At 45.5% G+C, this 19,887-nt stretch overlaps 1 protein-coding gene across 23 annotated transcripts in view; it reads left to right on the top strand.

The window, feature by feature from the left end:
• BIN1 (bridging integrator 1) overlaps positions 1-19,887 on the top strand; it is a 556,732-nt gene that overhangs the window by 307,906 nt on the left and 228,939 nt on the right. For all 23 annotated transcript variants that reach the window (XM_086957148.1, XM_086957143.1, XM_086957146.1 and 20 more), the window contains 3 exons: positions 10,084-10,169; positions 12,462-12,537; positions 13,097-13,188. In XM_086957148.1, the coding sequence (XP_086813274.1) occupies positions 10,084-10,169; positions 12,462-12,537; positions 13,097-13,188 (254 nt within the window). The remainder of the gene's footprint in view (positions 1-10,083; positions 10,170-12,461; positions 12,538-13,096; positions 13,189-19,887) is intronic.

Genomic DNA, 19,887 nt, shown 5'->3' with positions numbered 1-19,887 from the left:
GCCATTGGAGTTGGCAGGCGTAGCTATATGCGGTCATGTCTGGGACCCCCATACCGCTCTGAGATGTTGCCAATTGTAACTTAGCGAGAATTATACGTCGTCTTCCCGATCCCCACACCAGTTCCGTCACCAATGTGTTCAGCAATTTAAAGGTGCTCATCGGTACGAGGAGCGGTAGGTTCGTAAAGAAGTATACCATTCGGGGTAGGACCACCATCTTGGTAATTGCCACCCTTCCTGCTATTGACAATGGCAGGGTATTCCAAAACTGTACTTGTGCTTTAAGGGTTGCAAGCGCTCTACCCAAGTTACCGTCTAGGAGGTCTTGGGTGTCGCTGTATATTTGTATCCCTAAGTATTTAAATGTCGAGGGCTCCATCTGGAACCTATGTGGGGGAAACTGTAACTGGGTATCACCTGAAGTATCAGCAAAGCAGTAGCCGTATGATTTAGTTTCATTTATAGCAAGGCCTGATATTGCTCGGAAAGTTTCAAAGATTTCAGGCATAGGATCTAGGCAGCCTGTCATGTCCTTGACGTATAATATTATATCATCTGCATAGGCCGATACTACGTGTGGCACGGAATTGCGCAGTATCCCCCGGGGTGTGGCTAGGGCTCGGAGTTTGTGTAGTAAAGGTTCCAATGCCAGTATGAACAGCAGGGGCGACAATGGGCAGCCCTGTCACGTGCCTCTAGCTATTGTAAACTGTACCGATATACATTTATTAGTGCGGACACGTGCCATTGGATGCAGATATAAGAGATTCACCCATGCCAGATATTCAGGCGGTATGCCAAATCTCGCCAGGGCTGCAAACATATAGTCCCATCTCAGGGAATCAAATACCTGCTTTAAGTCCAGAGAGATACATCCCTCTGCCCACTCCTTGTATCCTCGTGTAGCATTATCTGACTTAGTCTCCTTAGATTGAGCGCCATGCTCCGACCGGGCACGAAGCCACAGTGGTCCGCATGTATGAGCTCCGGGATGTATTGGTTCAGTCTTACCGCTAATATCTTGCTAAGAATTTTGTAGTCCGTATTTAGTAGCGACAGCGTTCTGTAATTCGCCAGCTGTAAACCGTCTCTACCAGGTTTTAAAAGGGAGACTATCAGTGCCTGTAGGGTCGTGATTTGTAGGGCGCTGGTCTCCATTGATTCTCGGTATAGGAGATGCAGCTGTGGAGCTAGTAAGTCGACATATACTACATAGAACTCGGCTGGTAGGCCGTCAGTCCCAGGGGATTTATTCCGTGGCAACGCCTTAATTGCCTGTCTAATTTCTGCGGTCGTAATGGGTCACGCTAGGTCATCTCGCTGCGCAGTCGTAAGTTGTGGGATGGGTAGGTCTGCCATAAAGGACTCGAAAGTCATGTCCGTCATTGGTGGATGCGGTCCATATAGTTGCGTATAGTAGTCCTTAAAGGTGGTATTGATGTCTAATTGTGTCTCTATTGTTTTCCCAGCCTGATCATTGACCTCTACTATAGGGGCGCACATGGGTGCATTTCGTACCATTCGTGCTAGTAATGGCCCGACCTATCGGCTTGGGTGTGTTGTCTAGTCGTATATTCCCTGTAGTAAATTACCCTTAACTCCTCAAGTAACTCTGCATGCTGTATATGGGCCTCTTGAAGTTGTGTAAGGTGGACGTTCGTGCCCGCAGCCTCGCTTTCCAGCATCACTAGTCTGCCCTCTAGCTCCATAAGTTTCTCCACCACAGTCTGCCTGATGCCTACTTTTGTGCCCATTGCCGCTCCCCGTATAGTCGCCTTGAAGGCGTCCCATTCTATTTGTCTGGAGCTAGCTGTGTTCGCTTTTTCGTTAAAGAACGTGGTTATGGCGTCCAATATTGTTGACTTAAAAACTGGATCCTCAAGTACCCCCGGCGGTAGACGCCAAGTTGGTATCGGGGTTGGGACCCTTCCCCATTGCATTTTTAGTTCTACTGGGTTGTGGTCGGATAGCGTCTTTCCCATATGTATAGCGGAATCGATGGACCCCAGCAATGTATTAGAACAGAAAAAGTGATCTATTCTGGTATGTAATTTGTGTGGTGGCGAGTAGAATGTATACTCCCTATGTTCTGCGTATTTGATTCGCCACGCATCTGACATGTCCCAGCTTTCTGCCCAGTGTGCAAACACCTCTGCCTGCTTTCTGCTATCGGCTGAGTGTAGTGGGGGGTGGGGATCTATCAAGTGAGAGATCCAGGACCGCATTGTAGTCCCCGCCTATTATCCATCCCTGTTCAGACCAGTCTGATATTACTCCGCTAAGAGTGGTAAGGAACTTCATCTGGTCCTTGTTGAGGGCGTAGACTCATCCCAGTACTACAAGGGAGCCATCTAAAATTCCACGTACAAAGACATATCGTCCCTCCTTGTCCACCCGCTGCTCTAGTAATTTAAAGGGGACTGAATTTCTTATCCATATAGCAGCCCTCCTAGAGAAGGCTGAGTAGGTGGTGGCAAATAATTGGCCCTTCCATTTTTGGTGCAACTTGGAGCCTTCTGCCCCATTTAGATGTTTTTTTTGCAGATAAGCTATAGCGATCTTTCTTCTGTTCAATTGTGCCAGTATTCTGTGCCTCTTGTGCACTGATCCCATTCCATGCACATTCCAGGTGCAGAACGTATGTGTGTTAGGTGTCGTCATAGTGGACTCCTAGTGCCTCCGTCAGGAGATCCTGTGAGGCGTTCGGCGTGAGTGTTATCTCCATCCATTCTGACGCCTCCTCCGGGGTATCGAAAAAATAAGTCTTGTGTCCAAGCATGATTTTTAGTCATGCCGGGAAGAGGAGGGCGTACTTTAGGTTACAATCCCGCAGCGCACGTTTCACTCCCATGAAGGTCGATCTAGCTTTCTGGACTGCTGGGGTGATATCCGGGTACAGTGATATTGTCCTATTTTCATATTTCACTGGGGCGCTCTCTCTGGCAGCTTTGAGGATCCTGTCTCTATCCTTGTAATGAAGTAGGCGCGCAATTAAGGGGCGCGGGGGTGCTCCTGGTCTGGGCGGCCGCGAAGGCACCCTGTGTGCTCGTTCCACACTGTAAAGTGGGGTAAGGCCCGTTGGTGCCACAACGTTTTTGAACCAGTCTTCCACAAACTGGGTGGGGTTTGTCCCCTCGCTGCATTCCGGAATGCCCAGGATGCGGACATTATTGCGGCGTGAGCGCCCTTCCGCGTCATCCACTCTGTCCCGCAATCCTCTGAGTTGACTCTCTTGCTTCTCCAGACGCGTGAAATGTTATGTCTGCTGCGGTATCAAGTCATCAAGTGCCAGTTTATGCTCAGTTAACTTCTCTGTAAGTTTGTTATGGTCCGCCTTCAGCAGAGATAGTCCTGTGGACATCGCGTTCGTGCGTGTTTCCAGCGCCTCTCTAGATGCCCTGATTTCGGACAGTATTAAGTCCAATTTGGCCTCCTTTGAGCCCATCCCTGTTGGTGGTATCACTTCATTATTGGATGAGGCTAAGGGGTCCTCAGAGCCAGTAGACTGCATTGTAGTGCCCACCACTGGATCCGGCTGCCTGGTTCAGAATACTCCCTGATGTAGCGAGTTAGTCCCTCCTGCTGCTGGCGGCGTACCCCTCTCTTGCATCTCTGGGTCTCTATGGGTGGGCCACTGCAGGCCCAAAGGAATGTTCTCAACGGGTGCCAGCCACTACCCGGGTTATGGGCGCCGATACGTGCCCCTAGTCGTTCTCCCCGTTGTATAATTTGTGTCAAGGTGCCGTCTTTCGCTATTAGGCCGATTTATAATTCCGCCCTGCGGGGGGGGGGGGGAGGATGGGGGCGGGTCGGGGGGGGGGGGGAGGGGGCGGCGTGCGCTACCGGGTGCTTCCAAGATCGCACTGCCACCTTAGTGCGTTTCACTTATCTGCACATTTGTGGCACTGGCAGTTCCCCCTCACTTGCTGATTTAATGGCCACTCTGTGCTTGCGCTCAGGGATGCAGCTCTTCGTCCCTCCCGGGGTGTTGTCTCCTGTCCTGAGGCCGTGTCATCCCCTCTGCGCCTGTGGATGGGGAGGGGCTCTCTCTCATCGAGCGGCAGGCAGCCTTTGATTCTAGCGCTTTTCCGCACTTTACCTCTCTGTCTCGGCACCCCAGGCAGTTCTTCCGGCCCGACACCGTCTGCTCCGTTGTTTAGTGCGCAGAGGCCTCACCTCCCTGATGCATGCAGGTCGACGGGTCTTCCAACAGGAGCGTCCGCTCCGTTCTCTGTCCCGCTGTTCGGCGGTAAGCCTGTGGGAGGGTGGAGGGGGGTTGCGCACTCTGCGGTGTTAGGCGCCGCAGTTCTCAGTCCGTGATCAGCGGGGAACGGCCCGGCAGCCGGCAGCCGCCACCCTCCTCAGCCGTCCTCCCGCCCTCACCGTGGGCCGCGGCTTCACTCCGGCTACGGCCTCGTTAGGATGTGTGCTCTCCGCGCAGTTCCTCTGTCAACCTGCTATTTCGGCTACGCACCTTCCATGCATGTCCCGCTGCTTCGGTGTGGAGGTGGGGGTTCAGTGGAGTCTGGTATTTCAGGATATTAAGCTAATATTCAGGGTGGTGGATGGAGCAGTCTCAGCTCACGTCCTCCATGTTCGGCCGGTAGCCACGCCCCCCGCATGTGGCTGAAACTTGAATTTTAAGGTGTCCCACCACTCAGATTCAGTGTTTCCTCATTTTGTACCATTCATTTCCATTCTGTCCAAGGATTTTGCTACATGGGAATTTCGCCTCGTCACTAACTTCAAAAGGAAATTAAAGGACCAGCAATTTTTTAAAACTAAAAACAGAAATAAACTGTGCTGTCTGAAAACCAGACTCCTGGAAAAAGCTTGGACTTTAAATGAACGTTTAGTACTTTACCAATATTATTTATATCTACAAAATTCAGCAACACCTTCAACCACATCTACACCTCCATCAAATCTGCCACACCCGTACATAACTAGAAGCATGCAGCATTCAACACCCTCGTCAAAAATCCAACGGGCGACCCAAGTGGGTGAGCAACTTCAGTCCCATCTCTCTGCTCCCATGCACAGCAAAAGTGATGGAGAAGGCAGCCAATTCACTAACCACCTTGAACACCATGACCTCCCAGATCACAGCCAAGATTTCAGAGCAACTACAGCACCGAATTGGCACTCATCGCGGCCACCGATAACACCTGTACTATACTGGACTGTTGAGAAACCGCAGTCTTGATCCTACTTGACCTCTCCGCAACCTTCGGTATGATCTTCCACTACACCATTATCAGAAGACTGCATGACATGGGCATCCAGGGATTTGCCTGTAACTGGATAGGCTCCTCCCTCACAGGAAGAACACAGCAGATCAGACTACTATCCTACACAATGGAATCCTAAATTCTTTGTTGCAGAGTCTCTCGAGGTTCATCTCTCAGTCCCAACCTGTTCAACAACTCGATGACTCTACTAGCCAACATTATCTGATCCCAAGGCATCACCATCATAATCCTACATGGATGACACCCAGCAGATCCTTTCTCTGGCTGACAAGTCCACCACCTCCAGAGCCAACTACTCCAACTACATGGTGAATGTAGGAAAGTTGATGAGATCCAACTGCTTGAAACTCAAATCCAACAAAGTGCTGTTCATTGAGAACAAGAAATCTCTACGAGGCTCCACCTCGTAGCCATCATAGCTTGGTCCTGCACCCACACCATCCGCCCACTCCAGAAACCTAGGAATCATTTTGGATGACAAGCTGAACATGACCTTGCAGGTCAACACAGTCCGTTCTTCCTGCTTCCACATTCTTCACATGCTTGCAAGATATTCAAATGGCAACCCCTGAACACCAGGCACAGCATCACGCAAGCCCTCATCACAAGCAGACTAGACTATGGCAACGCACACTACGCTAGGCTGTCCAACTATCTCCTTCAACTCCAGATCATCCAGAATGTTGCAGCAAGACTTGTCCTCAACCTCCCATGGTGCGCCCAGATCTCACCACAGCTCAGAGAGCTCCACTGGCTCCTAATCCAGAAATTAAGCCAATTCAAACTACACGCTTACAAGGCAGTGTACAGCATTGAACCAACATACCTGAACAGTTGCCTACACTTTCACCAACCCTCCAGACACCTATGTTCAGCCACATTCTCACTTGCACAGGCTCTCCACATCCACAAATACAGAACGGGAGGTTGAGCATTCTCCCACATCACACTCCAGATCTGAAACAACCTCCCTCTGCTTACTAGGGCTTCTTTCTCACTTCTTGAATTCCGCAAGAAACTTCAGACCTGGCTCTGCGAATATTTCTGCTGGGTCTGACGCCCAACATCCTTCACATTCCAACACATTCCTCCGGCATGCCTGATTCAGAGCCTGAATACCTCACAGGTGATTAGTTGCGTCATACAAATCTGCATAACATTACATATTAGCACATAACTAACCTATCTATTCGATAAGTAATAGAAGAGGCATACATAACTCAACTAAAACAGGGAAAAAGAATGATACTAGTTGTTGCCCAAAAGGATAAGAAAACCTACCAAACAAGCAGAGTGAATTGAGCAATACGAGGAGCAACAGCAACGAAAGACGTTATTTTGAAACGTCTGTGTTACTTATTCAGAAAAGAATGCAGGTTCCAAATTATTTTACGGATACTAGTAGTGCTTCTTTGCTGCACCGTTGGAGGAGCAATTAAATACTTAACTTTGGTATGTAATGGCAGCCTATGGCCTTTCCATAAATCACAGGACGGAGCGAAACACGGTAGCAACGCAAAGGCGTTATTTCAGAAAACAAATGGCCGTCCGTGGATGCAGAATATACACAACAAGCTGCTAATTACACTCTAGCGCGCCCTTGGCTCCCTTGTTTTACGTCAATGTCCGCGTGCTTGCGTCTGGTGCTCTGCGCTCGCGGGAGCCAGTGGAATGGCCCGCACCTGGCTCCCAAACGTTCCACTTGCTGACGCGCAGGCCGACCTTTCCATGGAGTGCTCTTCTTTCCGGGGGCGCGCAGGGGAATCTTTATTCAGAAAAAAATATTTCGAGCATTTTAGTAACTATGTGAGTAACACTAGGGCTGAACACGAAGTTTTATTCTTATGCCTCGTTTGCTGTTATGCAAGAAAGCATTTCTCTCTGGTGCTAAAGTCAATACCTGGAGTAAACGAATTCCCTGATTTTCTGGGACCTGCTTTTAAGTCCTAGCCTAGTGCGCAACTTGAGGTCATCGTTTGCTCAAAGAACATTATAGCAACTATTTAAAGGGCCTGTTTATGTTTTCTGTTGAAATTGCTGTTGTGGTTAGGGTATATGTTATATTTCCCCTACTCTCAGCGTGAGAGGAGCAGTCACAGTAAATTGGGAAATAGTGTTTCCACCAACATAGCTGAAGGGGATTTAGTTAAGGTGAAACCGGGTGGGAATCAAAATATGTTTAACAAGTTCAGAGGACCTTACCAGGTAAAATCTGTGCTTGGTAACTACATTAGGCTGCAGAATGGGCAAACTTGGAACCTCCGCAGGGTTGCACTTTACCAGAAAAAGGCCAAGCCTACCACTCATATGCCTGTCACCAAAAAGGCTGTCATTGAAGAAGTGTGCAGACCGGCTAGGAAAAGAGTTGCTCCTGCTTATTTGAAAGATTTTGTATAAGTTTTTTTTTCCTTTGTTTTTTTTTCTCTTTCTTCGCCTGCCTAAGGAAGGGTGTGGGGTTACATGGTCTTATGATACTTGAAAGTTTCGTGATAAGTTTATGTTCTAGGTAATGCCACTTGCCAAGTCTCATGTTACTTGGTACCTTGTTTCAAAAGTGAAAACTGCGTGTTCTAAGCAATGTTCTTTTGTGTTCTGCTGTGCTTCCTCTGTTTGATTTACTTTAGTGCATTCCTCTTTTTTCCACTGTTTAAGGAAAGGAGATGTGTTATATTTCCCCTACTCTCAGCGTGCATCTCGCGCTGAGCTCGAGCTGCCTGCTTGCACTACGTGGCCAGTGTTCGGTCCCAACGGTGATTATTGCCCGTTTGGTCCCGGTCTTGCTGGTCGGGTTTTTCTACCCTTTTACTCGAATAAACCTGGTAACTGAACTAACTTCACTACGTTGCTTCTTCGTTTATTTACAACAGTATAGTGAGGTATTTTCCAGATAACAGGCATGGTAATTGGTTCAGGCATTGTATGTTTGTCTAGTTGGTGAGGATGCACTAACTATGTCTAATGAGTGCCTCAAGTGATTTTTGTTAACGCCAAGAAACACAAACAAAAAATAGTCCCAGTCTTTCAAAGAGTACATATCGGGGCTATGGTTACCAACTTTTGTAAAATCTAAGAAGCCCAACTGCTTGGTGTACAGGGCCGAGGCGGTAGAAACGCAGAAGAGGTCTTATGTCCAAAACTTCAAGCATTAGAAAGTCTATGGAGCATTACAAAAGTGTCACTCGTCATTTCTTTTCACGCCACAGAAAAATAACCATTGCCCTTGTGTGCCTGAATGTGTTTGGTGGCTATGAAGTTTAATCACCAGAAAATGTTATCCATGAAATGCACACCATTTTTAATCTGGGGTAGGAGAAAAGCAATTCATTACTGCGACATTGCTTCTACACTGGGACTTTTGGTATGCTTGGCGTAGATAGTATAGCATACAGTGTGCCTTTTTAATCATTGCAATCTTAGCTGCCATGCCAATACAAAAGTGAGAATCTGTGTACCTTTCTACTTACTATGCTGTTGGTGAGAGGATTCTTAGATTGGTAAAGAATAAACTTACCCCAGTACCCGAGCCAACGGAAAGGTAAAGAACACACTTACCCCAGTATCCAAGCCAACAGAAAGGTAAAGAATACGCTTACCCCAGTTCCCGAGCCAACAGAAAGGTAAAGAATACACTTACCCAGTACCCGAGCCAACAGAAAGGTAAAGAATACACTTACCCAGTACCCGAGCCAACAGAAAAGTGGACCTAAAACATTGTGCTAACACACTCTATTTCTCCCTCATTTGAAACGGTACGCAAGAAAGATCAGCTCTGTGTCACTGAAGTCTGCTTTCCAATTGATCCCACGTGTATGGGTGGATGAATTTCAGACCTTATGGTTGAAATACCCCTTCTATAGATTTCAAAGAAGTTTGCTGATACCAAGATGACACAAAGAATTTACACGTAAGATCACTTGGAATTTTCATATCAATTGAATTACTGTGGTACCAGTATTTGAAATGATGCTGGTGCAAAGAAATTTGCCTACGTTACGTGCCACAAGAGTCCAATAGCTTCTCATAAGTAAGTCTGAGAATATAAGGAGAAATGACTAGTTCATTCGTTGTTTGGCACTCGACAACTGGAAACAGTAACAGTTTGTCAAATCAAGTAAATGAAAATATATATTGTTCAGTCCTTGTAACATTACTTAGTGACACATACCTGTGTGTCCAACATGGTTGTAAGCAGCCACATCCGCACTCTTGCTATAAAACACCCAAGAAAAAATCTTGCGACAAAGGGGTTGTGAGGTGGCAAGTTTTTTTCCTAAGGTGTTTTATAACAAGAGTGCTCACAATCCAGCGGCACTGGATTGTGAGCAAACTAACAGTTAATTCAGTTCATTTTCTTTCACAAATCAGAACATTCACCTAGTCATGTGTTTACGATTAAACTGGACCTTGAGTCAGCTGTGGTCTGTACTGCGTGGCCAGGTCTACACGTTTTTTGCCTTGACTTAAGGATGACATTTATTTATAGCTGAAACTTTATATGGAGACTAAAGATGCAATAGACACTTTAACCTGGTTAAACTACACAGATTTGAAGCAGACAATATATACCTGCATATTAAAATGCTCTGTATAGACTGGTTATCTTTGATGTGAATATTTATTGTTGTAAAGCACTCCGATACATTCGGGGCTTGCTGGCGCTATATAAACTCTCACAATAAATGAATACACCAATAAAATGTGAGTTAAGGAATGTGGCCACACACTTTCCGATGTACAGCTCTATAGGGTATCACAGAGTGAAGAGACTGTCTTAGCTTTAGAAAAGTATTCAAGTGTACAGATGACCAATATTTCTATCTCTGTTGTCAAGGCGGAGGAAGAGTTTCTAAAAAGTCAAAAGGTCTTCGAGGAAATGAATACAGATCTGCAGGAGGAGCTGCCTTCACTGTGGAACAGGTGAGTAAAGCATGCTCTAATAGCACTCTTATGTAACCTTTCCCTTCTACAGGTTCGATGAAATGAAATTGTTCCCATGTATGGCCCTATAGATGAGTTAATGTGCTGTATTGCAAGTTACCATATTTTGACTTGAGAACATTATATAGTTAAAAAGATTCTATTCGGAACAGCGAGTGGTTGATTAGATTTACTGTTTTTCTGTACTTTTTAACACCTTGGCTGCTAGGCGTTTTCCCCCTCCTGTGCTGTAAATCACTAAATCTCCTTTATTCATGACGAGCTCAGCTCGTCATCAGCACAGCTCAACTGTGCATCATGACGAGCTGAGCTCGTCATCAGCATCGAAAGGGTTAATAAGCTTGTCAGTTTAGAAAATCAGTTTAAAACGAAAACCTCATGTCAACCTGCCTCAGAGGTCCAACAGCAAGAGCCAGCGAGCCTCCCATCTCACCCCATTCTCATTTTATCAAGCAGAACACCTCACTTCCATCATACATGCAGAGCAATAGAAAGATCACCAACTCAAAGATGCACATTACCATAGCAACTCTTCTGACATCACAAGCCATAACCCAGCACCCCAACTCTGAGTCCATCTCAATGGCCATAATGTCTTGGAGCAGTAAAGGGTTGAAGCTGTCATCTGCATGTAGTACATAAGCAGACACCATGTAGATTCAAAGCAGGAACCCTTGCCCCGCAAGCCATGTGTAACCCTCTCCATAACCTTAAGGGACCATAGGCTGCTTGCCCACTGTGTGGTGTCTGGTGCGTGTGTTTTTTTCAGTTCACCAAAATAGTCTGCCTTTGCAGCTAATAGCATATGAATTATGACTGTCCAGGTGCACAGGGAGGTGCCTCCCAGTGCTTGGATTACCTCTGTAGAGTAAAGCACACAACTCCCTAGTAGGACTGAGAATTTCTTTCCAGTAGATTGTGAGATTTGAACATGAACACCACACAGGTAACATTGTCCTCAAAATACCTTAGCCCATCCAACAACAGTCATCACAGTTAGGGAACACCGTCTTGAGCCTTCTTGGTGTCTTATACAATTGGAACATCACATTGTAGCTTGCTTCTCTGCCCTATACACTATGCTTCACCCCAGGTATAGTAGCCCAAAGCGATTCCCAATCTTCTTAAGGGATCTCCTTCCCTCTTCTCCCTCCCACTCTTTTATATATGACAATTTATAATCTTCGGGAGCTGCGATCATTTTATTATAGATATATGAACTCACCCCTTTTGGAAATGTGTAGAGAGTAAAGAGCTTCTGAATCTCGTAAATCTGTGGTAGAAGCCCGTTGATTCTGAGTTCATTGACAAAGCTAAAAATGTCTGTCACTCTTCCTCTCCCAGGCCAAATTCCTGTTAACGTTCTGAGAAGGAATTAATTTTCAGTTTTTTTAACAGGTCTTGCAGCATTACAGTCGCTCCTCCGCCATGCTGTGAACTGTTCTTCACCAGAAGCCATTGTGAAATCTAAATCACTAGGCAGTGGCGTAAACCGAGTGGGGAATGTAGTAAGACTCCCAGTTTTAGATATCATGTCTCATACTTCCATTGTAGGTCTTAGGAGATTGAAACTTAGGCTTCCTCTGGACGATCTCACCTAGGCAGCCTCGGCACTTACCTTAGGTGTCTTTGCAGTATTTTCCACTCCATATATGCCCTCTGTTTTCCTGAGTGGACACTCAAAAGCAACCCTTAATTGTGCTCACCTGTTAATATTTCTCTATGTCCAGGAGGTCCAATCTCCCCGACCCTCTTCTACTCTGGAGGACCTTCCTGTCTATTCATGGTTGGATATCTTTCTATTTGTGCAAGGGAGGATAATTTCCTGATGACTATGGTTTGACAAGTTTCTAAATGTTCTTGCAGTGCAGTCCTTGAAATCAGTTCTTGATTGGTTGTTTGATAGATGTACATACCATTCTTTTTCGAATTATATTAAATATGCTACTGTGTAGCAGATGGCAAGAGAGTTAATCAGGAGAGTCAATAAGCAAGTGATGCATGTTGAGGGATGCCGATAGGAGCAGGCGAGCATTTAGGAGAGCTGCAGAACGCCTTGCGGCCAACATTATTTCTGTTGTTCACCAGTGTGCACATTTTCCAGAATCTTATGTTACCTGAAATACCTTCTTATGCTTCCATCCTGTGGAAGGTAATTCTGACCACTTATACGTCTACTTACTCACTAAGTGAATATAACCTTGCCAACGTTCCCTGCCTAGGCCTATTATTATTTATGATTCTGAATAATTTTTTTAATTTCTTTAACAGTCGTGTTGGTTTCTACGTCAACACATTCCAGAGTATTGCCGGTCTAGAAGAGAACTTCCACAAAGAAATGAGCAAGGTAGGATGTGTGAAACTGTTTTATCAAAAGTTTATTAGCTACATTGATTCATCACTTGAGTCCCATATTGTCAGTGTTATCATGGCCTTATTCCCAGAGAGTGCTCCCCTGCAAGCCTGGGTCTGTGTAGTCCTGTGGCTGAAGACAACCTTCCTCTTATAGAAGAGTTCCTTTGTAGCTGTGGGAAGAATGATGATCTCTACCCAGATGAAGACCTTTTGTGGCCTTGGTTGTCTTGTGTGTATTACTTGAGACGGAGCAACCTTTATCCCAGGAAGAGTTTATCTATAGCCAAGGCTGTGTCCTTGTGTCTCATTTGGGACAAGGATGGTTTCTCTTCCAGAAGGAGTGCCTTTGTAGCCATGATTGTGTCTTTGTGTTGTACTGGGAAGTTAGTTTTCTTTTGAGTTCATCTGTGGTTTCTCCTGAAGCATGAATTGTCTCTTTGTGATGACGTAATAATCTAATGTTTTATTGCAGTCACATGTCCATAAGTCTGCATGTAGGAGCTTGTCCTGGGCACTAAATTTCTCATGCTTCCCACCTTTGTTTTTTACAGTTGAATCAAAACCTTAATGAAGTTATGGTGGTCCTGGAAAAAGAGCAAGGATCAATTGTTACCAATACTTCCCCAGTGAAGGCACAGCCCAGGTGAGTAGCGGCGGTGTCACACTAGGAAAGAGCAGTGCATGGCATCTTAAACCTTCCCTATGTCTCCTCTAAACACGTCCCTTTTCACAGACTACCATCATCATTTATTCTTCTGTATGAATCGTTAAAGTAGCACTGCCTCCTAACAACCACCTTCTTTTGGTTTTGTCAGTAGGCTGCCCACCAGTGCTGCTGGGGGGCTGCTTTTGCTCTTACCATCAGTGCCCCTTCACATAGTCATTACTGTTGGAGAGATGTATGCATGTTCAAATGGAGGCTCGTGTTCTGATGAAAAGGTGGTGGCCCTGATGTAATTGTAGTGAGACCCCTCCCACAAAAAATTATTTGAGTCACTATACACCCTCCACCCTGGGCATAACTAGTTTTTTTTTTTAATCCAAACTTCTGATTGGTGTGTATTCCTTGATGGTGATAATGGGGCTACTTCTGGAGACCAAAGAGATGCTTTGCAAACCAACCATCAAAGAATTTGTCCATAGCTCATAATTTATGAAGACCGCTAGGCTTCATTACTGTATCCCTAATCAGGAGCCCTTAAGCTTGGTCTACTGTATCCCTAATCAGGAGCCTTTAAGTTTGGTCTCAACTCCCCTCCACCGGGACAAAACATATGGAGAGGGGGTGTGCAGCCCCCTGCCCGAACCTTAATTGGCCCCAGGGACCCCATTCTCCAGTTCCTTAAAAAGGGGGAGGGGGGCTTCACACTCCCTCCCCTTCAGTAATATGCTTGGCCTCAGGTGATGTATCCCGGGGCCCAAAATGGCCCTTAGTCACGCCTCAACTCTCCATGTATACCTAAAAACATGGCAACCACCATTTTTTTTAGCTGTGATTGTTTGGGAATTCCACAGGATCATGGCAAAAAACGCTGATAATTATTTTTTTATTTATATTTTTGGCCTGGACTGCCCTGTGGGTCCCCCCACAGAGCATAGGCGGTACGGTATCTTTACCCTACCCCTTATATTATTCATTTTTTATACGTCAGGACAGCGGACTAAGTCCCCGAGTCCTATAATTGCTGCCAGCAACATTTTTCTCATGTTGCTGGCAGCCAAACCGAGCGCTTGCTCCCGCTGGGGTCTAACACCAGTGGGAGCGAATTGACCCAACTGGAAAAAAGCTCCCTGAGCCAATCGGAATGCTCTTATTTTTAAATTAGCACTCTTGCGGACTAAACTGTCCAGCTATGCAAATATTTTTTAAAATTCATTTTTCAAAAACTACTGAATGGATGTACACCAAATCACAAAAAGCACCATCTGCAGACCAACATCTATCTTCCTTCCAAATTTGGTGTAATTCCATTCAGCATTTTTTGCAGCAGTGCTTCTTACAAAAGTCAATGGATATTGTATCTGAACTTTGCTTTTTGGAACCTCCTCCCCTTTTTCCATGGCCCACTGCCACTGGGTAATATAACTAGTAATTTTGTATATTCCTTGCTTATACTGTAAACTTGACTAGTGCAGCCCTCGATGATGATTTCCAGTATCCATGTGCTAGGCATTTCTCTTGTTTGAGCTCAGCAAGGCAACAAGTGGGCAAGGAAATCCCCGAGGCCCAAAGTATTTTGTCACTAGTCTGAAAATAACTGGTGAGTCAATTAAAAAAACAGAGACCGTGTTTACCATGGCTGTGTGGCAAAAACAATTGGCATAACACTTCTCTCAAAACAAACGTCTTTCTCAAATAAACAAAGTAGTCGTTTACCGAGTGTCACTTGGTACTGCTGAAGACATGTGCAATTCAGTGCTTAATTTGTGCCGGTGCTTTCCGGGGCTTAGCACCGGCACTTATCGGTCAGGGCCGGGTCTACACAGGATATCAGCTGCTGCCTGCTCACTGACTTCACACAAATCTTCCCAGAGGCGGCGAAGAGCTGATAAGCGTTAAGCCATAATGGGACACTCCGCATACTGCTCCGAGACGCAGCTTCTTGCAGGGCTCAGTAAAGTCATAAATAGTTAAAAGATTTCTGCTCTCAGCTCTGGACCGGCTGAGAGAGCAATGTAACAAATCTGCCCAGCCAGGCTACCACATATATATTCCTGCGGATGACACACTGCTACAATGTTGCAATTCCCGCACGTTTAGCTCTGGCTGTCACCCTGACGTCACAGGCGGGCCCTTCAGGTATTGTGCTAGTACTTGCTGGCGCCATGGTGGACCATCGTCACATCCTGTCTATCTGAGGTAGGGAGGGAGATGGCTGGTTGCTAGATTTGCCGCCTGCAAACCATTCATAGATTTCGCAGCTTCCTGCTGCAGCTTGCACCGGCCAAGGGACGCAAAGGAAAGAATCAGTGACTCGAGTTGCACCAGTTGTTGCAGGACAGCCTGTCACTGGACAGACCCGCTCTGGACTCATTGAACAGCCTGGACGACTCGCATCTCAATTAGGGAACATGAGTGATAAAAAGCAACTTTTGCATTTACTTTCATTTGCCGTTTTTTTTTTGTGCTAAATGTCAATACAGAGACATTTAAATACTTCCTGCCAGATTCATGTGTACTAAGCGAGGGAAAAAAATAATCTATTCTGAATCCCCACGGAGGCCTGGCAGAGACAGGCAGGGGTCATAGCGAGAGCTGGTTTCACAGCTTCCCCCTCCCCCTGCAACCAGCAGCACACGGTTTATTAATCCAGCCTTTGCAGAGGTTAGCACCCCTGGAATTGCCGCTCGCATCCTCAAAGTAAATCAGTGCCTCTAAACTCTAAAGTAATCTCTCGCTGCTGAATTAGCTTGATATAACTCCAGCCACTGCCTTTCCAATATACACGTGTATTTTTTTATGGGGTGTTTATGTTGTTTCACACTCGTGAGCACACCTCTGATGCACGACTGCAGAGGTACTGAGTGTTTACCTCCCCACCCGCCTGCTAAACATACAGCGGGCTCGTAATAGCTGCAGGCAAGTATTTGTGAAAAACTCCTCCTTAACCCCACATCACCTTCTGGCAGAAATCTGTTTATTTTTAGAGTCTGCCTTTGATTGACGACAGAGTCCCTAGAGTGTAAAAGAGCACGGATGGGCGCAAATCCTGCTAGAATGTTCTGCAGGTACGTGTGGACAAGTGGTGACTAATGTAAATATGCCCATAAAAGCTCTTATTCGCCAATCGGTTCACCCGATGACCTGGGATCTCTACTACCTTACCCTGACCTACTCACTGCTTAGGGGACATCCTTAGGCTGCTTGAAAACATATGAGATTAGATTCAGAGAGATAGAAGGGAAGAGAGGAAAAGGGAATGTTGGGAAAATGTGATGTTCATATAACAATATGTCATGTTACGTTTACTTTGAAGTGCTGGTGGTGAACAGAATTGTAAGGGAGTATAGGAAAGAGAGGAATGTTCTGGAATATTTGGTAATGAGACATAGGGGTGGCGCCATAGGCGGCTGTTTCAAATTGCCTTTCCTGCACTGCCTAAGGACGATTCAGTATGCAGAATTGTATATATAAGTGTAGCAGTAATTGTGAACGCACCATTTTCGACATTGACACACAGTATTACTACACGGGCCGGAAGAGATATTTGTAAAGCTTCTCCTCTGCCTTGTAATCCCACGACCGGACCACCCGACAGGTGGTCCACCGGAGGAATTATTCATTGCCCTGCTGAAGAGGACACATAACGGTGCCAGAGAATGCCCTTTAAATCAGCTGGGTCTCGCCCTGCCTGCAGAAACTAATTTAAGTGTTGCAGCGAACTATTGTATTGTTTTAGTTTGGAGGGGTAGGTGCTGTGGACTCGCTGACTCAGGCTGGCAAGGTTGGCAGCCGGGCTCAGAGCACGCAATAATAGAAGTCATTACGTGCCATTACCAGCCAGAATACAACACTTCTCGCAGACTTCTCGCATGAAGACATGCTGCTTAGCTCCGCTGACGTCTCTGCTCAGGCACACACACGCATTCTGTAATTCAAGTTCACTTTTAAGTTGTTATAGGCTTCTGATATTTTATATTTTGGTATATTGATTATTATAGTGCACTATTCACCCAAGAGAGTATCCGGGTGCTTGGGCAGTTGTGTAGGTGTGAGGTACTCTAGGTGCTTATGTGAAGAGCCAGGGCTTCAGCTTCTTGTGGAACTCAAGGAGTGATGAGGTGGCTCTGATGTGTTGAGAGTTGTGGATGTCAGTAGACCCAACAATGGAAGTGGGTGGAGCGGGGAAGTGGGTGTGGCCACCTAGAAAAATGTTAGCACCTGCACTTCATATTTTACAAATTAAGCACTGGTGCAATTGTTTTGTTTTCAGCAGTGAAGGCCTCCAATTACTGACGGGCCAGAAGTTGTAAAACATCTGCGCTAATGTGGTAAACAGGTGGGGTCCTACACAAATTGTTACTGGTTGCAGTAGTTTTTTTTATCCAAGTGACATCACAGGAAACAACAATGCTTGGCCTTATAAATGCAACTTTATTTTTTAGCAATCAATAGTCCGCTCCAAGTGACAACAAGCTCAGACCGTTTAATAACTAGTGCAGAACCACTATGTACTACAACAGTTGGAGGTCACCAGCTTGCGTATATTTAAAGGGTATTTTTTTGAATAAGCAAACTCTGTGGCTGTAAGTAGGCAGCAGCAACTGGCTGAAGGAGCAAGTACCCCTCTTAGCTTAAATGACGCTCCTGGGTTCTCCTGCAGGCTGGAACTAAAACCATATAATTTAGCTGCACTTGCGGGTGTTGGGCAGTGGACCAGTCCTGCACTTTCTATTGGCTCCTCGTTTACTTGACATATAAGCTCATTTGTCACTGGCTATACACAAGGGGGAAAGCTCTGTTCCAGCTGGCTCCGTGCCACAACCTGTACAGGGATGGAGTAATAGCAACGTTGAGTGCATACATAAAGACCTTTGGACGATTCACATGAGGACTTCCTCCCCTCGAAAGAGAAGCACATGACACATTTTTGTAAGGCAAAAGGTCAAGCTGTGTTTTGAGCCCACCTTTAATGCGCTTCTCATTAGGTCATTTGTGTTCCTAATGAGTTTCCAAAAATATTGTGTCGAGGGTGCTTTGATATTTGCTGCAGAACGCTGTTCACAGGTCAGGTTCAGGTCTCAGAGCTGGGTAAAAGTGTGGTAATTCTCTCAGTGATTACATTACAGCAGAATATGGAAGTGTCAATGACTGGCCAGGTTTGTGCTCTTAAACGGTCCAAATGTTTTCTACATTTTCTTTTTAGTTACTTTCATCTCAAAGGCGCGATCATGTTTGTTAGCGTGCCAAACAAAAAAGTCTAAGATATAGCTATTGACTCCTTATGCCTCTGTATTATATACAACAATATTGGATTATATACAACTGTATTATAGACACCAAGGTCTGTGCTTAATATATTGTTACCTCAAGGGGATGATGGACGGAGCGCTGAAACTTTTCAGACACTTGCCCCCAGTCACAGATCTGGGTTAAATCTTTCATTGTTTTTTAGCTCACTTCGCCACCCCAGTTCAGACCCAGCCATATGCAAAGCAGTGTGTGTAGACATATATATTGTATTGTAATGTTTTAAAATCGTATTGTTGTGTATTCTTTTAAGGTTGTTTAACCGAAATAAAGAATAATGAAATGAAATCAGTCTTGACCCTTTGCCTCATGGGAACAGTCCAGCCCGAACCATGGTTTTGAGCATGGGCTAATTTTAGTAGTCAGTAGAATGAAAGTGTGATATTGGGGCTTAGTTTAGAGGTTTGCAGACATGGGGCTCCTGCCCAAAAAGGGTGGATGCCCATCCACCAGCCTCGGGGATCCTCCACATCACTTAGACATGGAGATATCACAGGCTTTATGCCAGCATAAAGGGGGCGAGAATGGAATCTACCATCACTGGATTCCTGTGTTGGACTGGTAAGGAAGGCGTGTCAGTTGTACTCCTACAGAGGGAAAACTTCCTGCACTTTAGGGCCTTTTACTTTTACTTTTTTGTCAGATAAACTCTCTAAACTCCGTCCGCAGACAAAGGCACTGACATCTTCTCCAGGTAGATGATGATCTCAAACTGTATTGGGCTGTCCACCCCAGTGGAGTAAAGGTCACGGCCTGCTTTAAGGGAATTGAGGCCCTTATTTATGTTCTCATTTTTTGTTTTGTCGGTTTAAATTGATGTGCTGATAGTCCGTGTCCAGGACAAATTCTAATTTGCTTACTGGAGTGATCCGGCAGTGAATAGAATAAGGCTATGGATTATTTCCAGAAAGCGTTTATAATACTTCTAATTGAAGGGCCAGTAGGTTAATTCAAGGCATGCACATAGGTTGTTTCCTTTTTGAACTGGATTAAAGGAAATCACTTTCATCTGGAGTCTGTTATTTCATGGAGTTCTGTCTCATATTCTCTCATGAAGCAACAATGATGCGTGTCCTGCTCCCTGCTATAGTCCTCGCACAGTGAGGTAGATGGAGTTCTCTTCAAGGCCATTTTTGAAGCTTTTTTCAATAATTTGGATTTGCCACCAGGTGATATGATAAAACTTCCCCCTTTATTTGCCTAATGGAAATGCAGGCTGTTTGTAGGTTTGCCAAAGGTCTTCTATTTGTTGTGGTCGTCACCACATTTTTATTTATTTGTTGGTGGCTATGTGTATGTTTGTGGAGGATCAATGCAGAGATGTAGAAATTGGGTTATTTGGGTGAGCGTGCCAAAACCTCAAACTTGCTA

Source organism: Lissotriton vulgaris, chromosome 2_1, assembly GCF_964263255.1.
Source record: "Lissotriton vulgaris chromosome 2_1, aLisVul1.2, whole genome shotgun sequence".
Taxonomy (NCBI): Eukaryota; Metazoa; Chordata; class Amphibia; order Caudata; family Salamandridae; genus Lissotriton; species Lissotriton vulgaris.
Note: the sequence above shows the minus strand (reverse complement) of the source record. Positions and strands in the feature narration are given on the sequence as shown.